Genomic DNA, 11,790 nt, shown 5'->3' on the forward strand with positions numbered 1-11,790 from the left:
GAGAGCCAGCAGCAAGTCTGCAAGTAATGAATAATCACACACCATCAGCATGTGGAGACACACACCTGTTTTAATAATCTCTTGTCCTCGCTCTCACACACATACAATCATTTTAAGATAACATGCGCGGCTGTCTCTGTGTATCTCCCTCGCGAAGCATTTGACAGAGCACATCTATTACCTGTCTTTTATTCCTTCCTCAAAGCCTCCAACATCAACCACAGCATGTCCATGAATAATAACTGCCAACACAAGCTTGTTGATGTGTCGCAACTGATGTGTGACACTCTGCATGCATCTATTCTTGCCTAGAAAGTTGGGCCATATTTTATCATCAGCATTATGAGAGGGAAGAGAACACACACTCTGTGCTCAGTGTCACACAGACTAAACTGAGAGTTTACTTTGTCTTTTAAATGTCACAGACTTGGACTGGGTTTTATCGTCTCTAGGAAGAAATTGTATTGAGTGAAGAAAGCTACAAACATAATAGGCTATAAAATTTCAATGTCACAGACAATAATTAATAAATAAAAAAAATTGGGGCACAACAATAAAGATTTTTTTTCTAGTGGCCCAGTTTGACCAAGTAGTTCGGATCACTTGACCTGCCAACATTTTGGACAAAACAAAACAAAGACAAGACACAAAACGCAGCGAGACATAATGAGATAAAAGCAAGACAAAACAAAACAAACAACAAACACACAATACAAACACAAAACATTTAAGCTAAATTTTTATTTATATATAAAAATATTAAACATATATATTTTTTATTAAACATTCTTTTCTTTAAAAATTTGCTAATAACCAGAAATTGCACTGCTATAATTTAACAATAACACTGCATATAATTATTATTTATCATTTTTAACCCATACTGAGTGATACTTGCAATTACGTCACCCTTGTGATTTTAACAAAATATAATTTATGTTAACCAGCTAGATAAGGTTACCTTGGTAACATATTTACATCATTAGAATTAGCAAAGCAATGTTCAGGGGGGGGGAAATGAATCAATGATATAAGATTATTGAAGCGATTGGGTAGAGAACTGAAGTAATGATTTCACGGCATTTTTAAAAAAAAATGCACATATGCTGCACAATTCTATTTCATATCATGATGTAAACTGAAAGTTCTGATTAAGTGTGAAATCTGTCTCAGTTAACTTGATGGTCTTACAAAAAAAAATTTGTAATGTAAATGAAATGTAAAAAAATGACATCAAAGCATAGCTAGAATGGATCACTGAGGTCATCCACAGATCTCACAACTCTGGTGTCTTGTGAACACATATATAGAAAAGATTTCAAACTTAACTCATGTCCTAATGAATATACTACAAAACAACCCATATATACGCATATATACGTGACCTCCTTAATGCTCAAATGGCACATTAAACATCAAAGCATAGCTGAAGACAGCATTACACTAGTATTGGCAAAGCATTGACAGAAAACAGCCTTGTACAAAACGTAGCATGTCACTTCAAGGCCTGGCAATTAGAATACAAATGAACCCGGGATGAGGCAGAGGGGGAATAGATCACTAATGGCTGAACAAAAAGATCAATGCTTGGGCTGCTTTCCTCTGGGTGGATGGAGAAAGAACTGGACACTTTCCACAACAGAAAGGCTCACCAAGAGCAGGACATCACTCAAATCAAGCCCAAACTTCACATCGCCGATGATGCACAAAGTGTGCTGTGTGTATTTTCTCCTTATCTTGACAGGAGAGTGATGAAGAGGGACTGGAGCACAGGTTCATGAATGACCTTCATAAATTTATAAGCTTCCTCCCAAGAGCCCAAGAGACTAAGGAACAACATCAAAGATCCAAAAGACCAGTACATCAGGCATGAGATGGTGAAGCCCACGTTTGTCACAAGAAATTTTAGCTAAGAGAGCAAGTTCCTTGGTTGCAGTGTTTTGTTGTGTATGTATAAATACAGTTACATATTAATATGTTTGCATAATTGTGTTGTTGCATTTGTGTATTTGCATTAGATCACATCTGACTGACAATCTATATGCATAAGTGTATGACATGGCTTTTCAAACATGCATTATTATTCTAATAAGAGATACTGATCGATCAAGAAGTCACCCAAACTGGTGCATTTAACTTAATTGAGTATACAGTATTCACTGACTGTATTGAGACACAAGTTTCAATATTAAATGCAGGGTAACGTTTCAGAACCACAGGGAGAAAAATGGCACACAATGTGTTCACTGCAGATATTCTGGAGATATTCTGTCTTTGCATGACAATACATATTGACTGATGCTTGTGTAAGGTGTCTACTTACTGAACCACAGGGTGTCACCATTTTCAGATAAGCAATATATCTGAAATATATCTACTATCTGTGCCTTTGGGAAAAATTAAATGTATGTCAGTATTTTTTTCTGAAGAATTACTAATATTGTTTTTTTTAAATGTAGCCTGATTTAAAGTTAAAATAAAAAATATTGTTTAGGAACACTCTTTATAGGGTAGCACAAGTTATGCTCTATTAAAGCCCTTGTGTGTATGAATAATGAAATAAATTGCAAATCTATATACATAGGCTATCAAATGATTTGTTGATTAATCATTAAGACCAACTGGATTAATTAATAGTAAAATGTATTAAAATTAATGAGAACAGATGAAGTGCAAAGTAAAACTTTTATGTTAATGCAATTACGAAAGGCAATTACTAGAGCTGGGTGGACGGGCTGGTTAATTGGGGATTTAATTAGTGGTTAATTTTGCAGCTGTGCTCAAAACAGGAAAATCAAGCACCCGAACAGCAGTGAATACATAACACTGTACACCTTACCAGACAAAATAACACCCTTAACACTGGAATACACTACATCTGAACCGACCTGAAAACACTAGACATTGTACACTTGCCAAATTGGTTACACAGTAATACTGGGCATCATATACTAAACGACTGAGGATCACACAATACTAGCCTTTCACATTGTTCCAAATACAACAAACTCATGCAGAAACATGCACCTTGTTGCTAGGAGATGCGTCACAAATTAAAACAATATGTGCTCTAAAATTGGCTCAAAATATCGAACATATTCAATATCCTCCAACTGGATGGAACAGTCTGAAACTAAAGAGTCTCTGTCCATCATATGCTACACAATTTTTGTGAAATCTGTCAACCTAAGGCTGAAATATACTATTTGCACAGTGTATTCCAGCCTTATGTTGAATGTTGAATAGTTGCCGAAAATGCCCAGATTCTGGGCAGTTGGAGTTTCACAGAAAATTGCTTAGTGTATGATGGGCACAGACTATGATTTTTTAGCTTGAGACTTTGATTCCATCCAGTTGTAACATATCAAACATTTTCAACATTTTGAGCCAATTTGGGGCCCCAGGCTGAGGCACAAGTTTCTGTGTGAGTTTGTTGTTTGGTGTGACTTGAAAGTCTGGTAGTGTGTGGCCCTCAGCTGTCAAGTGTATGATGCCTATTGTTTTCAAATCTCTTTAAATTTTAAAAGTCGTGTAGTGTATTCCAGCCTTTATACCAAAAATCTGCAGATTGGCTTTGACTTTCAGCAACTAGTGTCGATGCACACAGACTGCAAATCGGAGAAAAAGTCGTGTAGTATATATTTAGCCTTTACTGACATGCACAAAGGTTTTTAGAGAAATATGTCTGATGTCATGTTTCTGCACTATTTGCACACCCATAAAAGCCATACCAGGTCTATTGTTGTCAAGTTAATCATACATAGAGTGCATTGAGAATTTGCGCAGAGTAAGATTGAGTAATCTGTCATTTTGTGTTCTGTTTTCCCCTATGAATGTAGTGGTTAGCTGCAGTGAGGGTTTGGAATGAAAGAGTGTTCTTTAGAGGCAAGTGTACTGATGGAAGTAGAGGATGTAATGACACCACTGAGTCTTGAAGTGAAATGATGGAATAAGGTACGTGGCATATGTTAACTTTTATGAAGAAAAGAAAGAGCACTGGGAGCGGGAGCTGTGCTTTTTAAAAAGGCTATACCTCCCTAGCCAACAGAACAGCAGTGCAACACGGGGGGAAAAGAGACAGATAAGAAACAGAGAAACAGTGAGCTTTTCTCTCAGTTGCAATAAGAGATTAAGAGTGAAAAATCAAGAGTGGTTTATGCAGCTCAGAAGGCAGGGTCCAGGCCAGCTGCTGTTTGTGGTTTATTCCTGAGGTTATGCCTGACAGTAACTTGAGCCATGTGTGTGCAGGCTGATAAAATGTGGATTAAGCAGGAAGGAGAGGGCAGCAAGTAGCATGACTATAACAACTCACTATTGGTCCACCAGGACCCAAATCTTATACAAAATAGATGATTCATTGATTCGTGATTCGTGATTAATTTCTTCCTTTTCAGGTACAGCACAACATAACTCATTTAATACTAATGAGTAGAATTTAGAGTTTAGCCTATTGTGTGTTTGTGCCATGAGCAATAGGCCTATCTGTATTAAATAAAAAGAGATTCTTAAGGATCTTTTAAATTCTAAAACATTCTTAAATATTCTATATCTTAAGGGAACATGTTTTAACATTTGAGCAAGAAAAAGACTTGCTAAAATGTGGTCTGGTCCAAAATCTAGCATACTGTGCATAGGCAGCTGCCTTCTAAGGCAGTATCCTAACAAATACAATATGTAAACTTTTAAGTGACTGATTTTGAACACACTACATGGGCAACAACTCAACTCACAATTTATTCCAGATTTGGAGTTAGCATGTTGCTAAGCTAACAATCAGCCCATCAGACCTTATGTTAGGGTTATTGATGTATTGTATACATTAGAGATTTTTTAATTAAACTGATTTGTGTTTTATCAATAGATTTGGGTACTGAATTAATTAATCATAACCAACAATTACAGTTACTGCTTTTGAATAAGTATTTACTTTGTGACAATAAAAATGATGTCCTATGAATGTGTGTTATATGAATGTAATCCAAACATACTATATTGGCCATGTTGTAATTGTCATGTGACCTGCCAGTGTCAGTTGCATCGCCAAACACAGCCATTCACAAATCCTTTCCCGTGGCCTCATGGGATAGTAAAGTATCCATTGGATGCACACTTCAGAATCTAGTAGTAGGAGTAATAGTAGAAGTAGTAGGTCATCACATTATGAATACTGTGAATTCTGACATACTACTCTTCTCACATAATATTTGTATACATTGGATTTCATGTTGAATTTATTATTTCACTGAACTTGTTGCAGTTCATTATGGGAGTGATTACTCTGTAAAGAACATATGCAATGCTGACTGAGAATTTGGCCTATTTGATGCATCTTAAAAGGCAGCATAATTAAGTTCCCTTCTTTTTGGAACAACGTTTGACACTTTTGTGACACTTTTGAACACTTTCTAAAATGGTGCCTCCATAGGAGTTCATATATAGTGAACTTTCAACAAGTCTTCAGAATATATATATTTAAAAAAACTGAATTTTTCATGAATGTTTTCTGGACATTTTCCATCCATTTCCATCTTGCTGCAAAGGTTTCTCTCACCTTATAAGGAAAAAGAAAACTCCGCCCCTGCTCAGATCTCGATTCAGAACAGTTTCCTCCCTTAACAACCAAAAGCAATTAATTAAACCCTGACGAATTAGACATACTGCATATCCTTTACACATCCCCTTCACATCTAACTGTCAATTCTTTGCTTCCTTTGTCTCCATACAGATAGTGACCTGTCTCATCCTGGCCAAGAGAAGAACTCAGAGACTTGCTCCATTGTCTGTGTCTAGCAACCAGGCAGAGAAGAGTATGCTAGACAAGGCATCAGCTGTTATATGGTGACCGGAGACAAGACAAGAGCCTGCTTTATGAATGCTTCTTTTTCAGATACATCGGAGACCTGCAGTCCGAGATACAACAGAGAATGAATGGCGCGCTTGGCCTGCCACAATGCTCAGCATTCACACCTGACGGGAAAGATGCCATTTGCTCTAAATCTTCAAGAAAATCACCAAACTTCAGTAGCCAACAGCAACATGATCCAAGAAAGAGGAGGAGGTACACTGTCAGAATGTTCCTAAACCTGAAAACCTCTGTCCTGGTTTGTGGATCACTCACGCACTGACAGCCAGGGACATTTTGGCTAAGAAATAACCTCAGAGAGACCTTGCAGGCAAACTGACTGTGGACTGTTCTTTTATATTGAGGGCTAAGTTGGACGGCTGTCCAGCCCCAAGGCCGATATACTGACAAATCAGCCATGTCAGCCTAAAGGAATCTGACTACTAATAATTATAAATGCTTTAAAACTAAGAATTACATCTTGCACACTTTCACCTGTCTGGTCAGCCTGGTTGTGTTCACGCAGGCAGTCTTAAAAATATACTTTGGAGTCTGGACTGCACCTGTCAGTGAGAGGAAAAGAGGACAACTTCCCAAGGAAAGGAACCATTGCGAATCAAAACCGAAAGTCATATTTTTAGAAATTATTTTTAAGTATAGGCTAAGGTGAAGGACACATAATAAGCTCAAATCAAGTCCCAAGGTGATATAGAATATTTCCTTGCTGTCCTTTCTCTCTCCGCACTCTGTTGAGGAAATAACTGAAAGTAAACACACCAGAGAATGATAAACTGCCACATGGAGAAGCACTCTCATCTCAGACGCTTTCTAACTCTTTAGGGTGAGTACACCACCAATGTAACATAAGGCACCCATCTATGATCACATTCATGATATTTTCATAAAAGTTTTGAAATTAAAAAGATGATTAGATGCTTCGATAGGGTTGAAGAGCTCTCATACCAGGTAATCTTTTAGATTGGGCATATGGGATAAGACGGGTTGAACTACATTATCTCTATAACATAACTGGGAACGCAAGGGGTGCAGAAATTGTACAACAACTAAAATCAGTGAAAATCAGTGCTGTGTTTGTTGTGATTTTTTGCTTTCTGACTTGCTGTAAAAGAAACATTAATAATTAATATTAATATTTATAGGGATAGCACACCCCAAAATGAACATTCTGTCAGCATTTACTCACCCTTATGTGTTTCAAACCTGTTCTTTCTTGTGTGAAACACAAAATAGAGATTCATAATGCAACTTTCAAGCTTCCAAAAACTCTATAAAAGCATCATAAAGTGGTTCATATTACATGTACACTATATTCCAAGTCTTCTCAAGTCATATGATAAATTCTGTGAGAAACAGACAATAATTTACCTTGTTACCCATTGATAATCTTCCCATCCATGAATGAATGAATGAATAAGTGAGTCAGTGAGCTGAACTCAAAGAAGTGGATCAATCTGATTAATGAACAAATCATTCAGACTGGTTTTGTGAACTGGATCAACAGATTCATTGAGAAGATCTCACTGTAAAAGAGTAATTCATTCACAAATTAGATGTGTCTAGAACTAGGATGGGATTTTCAGTTTTTCACACATAAAGATTTGGATATAACGCATAAATCTTATGTCCCACCTTTATGATACTTTCTTTTGCTTCCTTTTTGAAGCTTGAAAGTCCCTATTCATTGTAATGGCATTAGAAAAAAGTGACTAATTTTATTCTTTACAATTTCAAAATTTTTGTTCCAAACAAGGACCCATATGGGTTTGGAATAACATGAGGGTGAGTAAATAACAGAATTTTCATCTTTCTTGTTTTCATTTTTCCCTCTTCATGCCTCACCTCAGTCACAGGGAAGCAGTATGTCAGTGATATGAGACTCAGGTCTACAGGGACTTAATTATCAAAGCTTCACAAACGTGCATGTACACAATCCCTATGGCTACACGCGTGCGAGTGACTGACTTTGAACAAACAGTGCAAAATAATGTCACTGGTCCTGGATAAAAAGCAAAACAATTTGTGGTCTGTGATTATAATGTATGCAATGTAGTTTAGGAGCAGATGCAGTGTGCTGGTGCAGCAGTGCTGACTGTGAAGGCAAAGCCACTTACGGGATTGTAAAGACAAGCTGTCTGTCCTGCAACGTTGAGGGTCAGAGGGACCACAGAGACAGGCCATTTGTAAAGGAATTAATGCCTGAGCCCCTGAGCAGAAGGGAAATGGTCTTCTCACACTACTTAAAATCTTTATTCTCTCTCCACACACATCCACATGGTTATCCCCAGCCACATTAACAGGCTTTAGACTAAACACAAGTGTTTCAATTAAAACCTTGTGTTCATTGTTTGACCACATAATAAATTGATTTTAAGAACAACCTCATAAATAAATTGGCGTTTTAGCCATTAAGCAGCTTGGTCTGACTCCAAAATGCTGTTTTAAAACCCCACTGAATAATTTACATAATATTTGCAACATTTAGTTAAACTTTGCATATTTTGGGGAATGGGGAGAGTGATGTGCAGATGAACATACCTTATTTCCCTGTTTTGTTCAGTGACACTGATGGCATTTGACCCCTCAGATTTTCAAGCCAAATTGAGCAAGATCCGGATGGGACTTCTAAAATGTATCTTTGATAATGATTAGTCCAGTCCAGTCACAGATCATTTGTTTTTCATTGACAAATTTGTTTAAAAAGAAGAAAAAAAAAACAGGCATTTCAGTAACAATACAACCTGTTCATCATATAAAGAAAAGTATTTCAATATATATATATATATACAGTGGGTACGGAAAGTATTCAGACCCCCTTAAATTTTTCACTCTTTGTTATATTGCAGCCATTTGCTAAATCATTTAAGTTCATTTTTTTTCCTCATTAATGTACACACAGCACCCCATATTGACAGAAAAACACAGAATTGTTGACATTTTTGCAGATTTATTAAAAAAGAAAAACTGAAATATCACATGGTCCTAAGTATTCAGACCCTTTGCTCAGTATTAGTATGAATTATGATATAATTTACAGTAGAATTTAAATTATATAATTTTACAATTTAATAAATTTATGGTGAAAAACAGTAAAAAAGACATCTCCATGAGTCCCTGCGTGATGTGCCATATTTTTGTATAAATAATTATAAATACTTTATTATGTACACAAAAGTATTTTAATGTTATAATTTATATTATTTAGATCATGTTTATAGCTTTATTTTGGTGATATGTATTACATCATAGTGTAGCAAACCCTGATGACATTTAATTCATCATATGGCCATTTATTTGGCCATTTACATTTATTAACCAAACATATTTTTATTTTGGTTATCAGTATGTAATTTAGGGTACAAAAGCAGATTTATATGTTTAAGTATATTACATTGGTATATTACAGTATATCAGTGATATTAAAAATAATGAAATGTTCAGTTATGAACTGTGAAATATGCAGGCATAAATGCCATCCCATGATGCCTTTTTAATGTGAATTTCTGGCAACCACATCTACTAGTTTTTTTTTTTATCATAAATTTAACAGGATTTTTTACAATGTATATTTTGTCAACTGCACACATGGCATCTTCTTACCTAATTTCCAACTTGTTTTCTCCAGGAACTGTAACCAGGTGTCCTCTCACAGCTGGGACCTGTCTTGAGCACCATTAGCAGTGAACATCATGTCAGAGCTGGAGGACTATTCCCCTCCTCGGGGCCACCTTCATCCTGACCCGGCTCGCATCCAGCAGAACCTCCTGGAGGAGCAGGTGGAGCTCTGGTGGTTCAGCGAGCCACGCAAATCCTTATTATGCTACTGCGCTTCAGTGGCCTTGATCTTAGGCTGCGGCCTGGGCGGCGTAGGCCTCCTTTCCACTACCACCAGCCTTTCCAGTGAGTGGCGACTGGGCGCCGGAACTGTTCTTTGCCTTCTCGCTCTGGCTGTCCTTCTCAAGCAGTTGCTGAGTTCTGCTGTCCAGGACATGAACTGCGTGCATAGTAGGCGCCGGATCAACATGCTAAAAAGCGGTGGTTTATCTGACGTCCTCGTCATGTTGATCACGGGAATCTCTCTGTTAATTTGTGGAGTTGTCCTGCTGGATGTGGCCCTTTCCTACCACATGCCCAAACCTGGGAAGGCACTGAATGACATGTATATATCCGGGGTGGTGATGCTGGTAGGTGGGAGTGTTACAGCGTTAGCGGTCGGGATTTACGCAGCAGTAGTTTTCCTCTTAGAGAGGTCAGGACTGGGGCAGAGACGATGGGAGAGGACAGTGGGGATCTTCAGCATTTCAGGCCAGATGCAGGCAAGGAGAGAGACTGCTTCAAGCCTGGCTCGTCTGATATAATTGTGACTACATAATAAATATACCATTCTTTTACTGAACAGGAACTGAGATGAAAAACTAGCACCCTCAATGATACTTTGCACCCGTTAAACTAAGGCACAAATCACATGTGATATTTACAATTACATTTTGATTCACATTTTGGATCAAGGATCCTGGCATTAAAGCACAAACATTCAGCTTTTACATGTGTCACTCCAATAAAGTACAGTTAAAAGTACTGAAAAAGCACAAAAATAATCTAAAGTTTGACCTTTAATTGATTTTAGATAAAACATGCTGCTTTATCTCCAACGCTTTTGGACAACTACAATATGCGCATGTCCTTGACTGCTTTATTTATGTGGGCAACTGTGAGCATACCAAGTGGTTGTCCATCATGGGATGTCTTTAGCTTTTCAGGAGCTCTGATGTGTGAGCAAATTGACTGACTGTGTCAGCTGAATTCACATATGTGTGGATTTATACTACAACCTGTGCAGGCAATGCTATGGATCAAATAAAGGATCAGTATGTCAAGCTGCAGGATGTGAACACATTGTGATTTTATTGGTGTGTGTGTGTGTGAGTAAATGTTTCTAATGAAAAGAGGGATATTTTTCTTTGTAGAAACAGTGAAGTTGATCTACACTTTGATGCAAATTATTGGTATTTTGTTTTGGAGTGCTTATGAAAAACATTCACAAACAGATGGAGATAAACAGATGGCAGGTTGTAGCCATTTAGTGGAAATCTATTTCAATTTGTTTGCATAATAGAAAAACATTCAGGCTCTGCCTTGACAACTTTGGAGAAATTACTTTGGAAAAGCCGGCAGCAACATAAAACTTTGGATTGTGACTCACCTTAGTAGACTGTCCCTAGTTAATGCAATGAGCTACACCTGTGGCTACTCTGGTACGACTCCTGTGTGAACTCAAGGGGAACTGAGGCTACCTCCACATTAATCTGGATTTACATTTATTCAGTTAGCAGACACTTTTATCCAAAGCGACTAAAAATTGAGGAGCTAAATTTACATTTAAAAACACATTTTTCTCTATTTTGTACAGCAAAAACTGACCTTTATATAGGTTCTACCGGCATTGTGGTGCATGCTATTCACTTTCATATTGTTACTAAACAAATGCTACTTTGTACAATCTTCTTGTTATGCTCCTGCAAAGAAGACAAAATATGTACTTGCAATTGCTGTCCTGTGGTAAAACAGCTGACGAGTTGCATTTTAGACCATACATTAAATGGCTATTTTAAGTTGAACCTGCATGCACCAGCGAGTGGTGGGATTTTGGATACAACAATTGTGCGTAGAATAGCATGATCATTTTATCTTATTTTATCTGGTCTCTCTGTATCAGTGAGTGTAAATGACATTTTAAGCACGTGCAGCAAGGTGATTTAAGGGTTTTCAGATGTGTCAGTATGGAGCAACTTCTGGAAAACACTTTAAAAAACTCTATTTTGGACGTACCCTGACTTCATGCATCACAAACATCCACTAAAAATGATCCTGGAACATAATGGTTAAAAGTCATTGCAAAAGTGGCTCAGATAAGTGAACTTTTAAGGAAA

General features: G+C 37.2%; 1 protein-coding gene across 2 annotated transcripts; it reads left to right on the forward strand.

Annotated features, from left to right (window-relative positions):
* Window positions 1-5,724: 5,724 nt before the first annotated feature.
* Window positions 5,725-10,696, forward strand: LOC107594640 (transmembrane protein 125-like). Of its 2 annotated transcripts, XM_016284761.1 has the most exons (3): window positions 5,725-5,807; window positions 5,888-6,683; window positions 9,486-10,696. In XM_016284761.1, exon 3 carries the CDS (start codon window positions 9,550-9,552, stop codon window positions 10,216-10,218), a length of 669 nt encoding a protein of 222 aa, XP_016140247.1. In that variant the 5' UTR covers window positions 5,725-5,807; window positions 5,888-6,683; window positions 9,486-9,549; the 3' UTR covers window positions 10,219-10,696. The 2 variants fall into 2 exon arrangements, with proteins under 2 accessions (XP_016140247.1, XP_016140246.1); XM_016284760.1 differs by having other exon boundaries at window positions 5,725-6,683.
* The last annotated feature ends 1,094 nt before the right edge of the window (window positions 10,697-11,790 follow it).

This window comes from Sinocyclocheilus grahami, unplaced genomic scaffold (genome assembly GCF_001515645.1).
Source record: "Sinocyclocheilus grahami isolate Dianchi unplaced genomic scaffold, SAMN03320097.WGS_v1.1 scaffold187.1, whole genome shotgun sequence".
NCBI classification, from domain to species: Eukaryota; Metazoa; Chordata; class Actinopteri; order Cypriniformes; family Cyprinidae; genus Sinocyclocheilus; species Sinocyclocheilus grahami.

Excerpts from the sequence above, each read along its gene's own strand:
- LOC107594640 (XM_016284760.1), top strand. The coding sequence starts at position 9,550 with ATGTCAGAGCTGGAGGACTATTCCCCTCCTCGGGGCCACCTTCATCCT.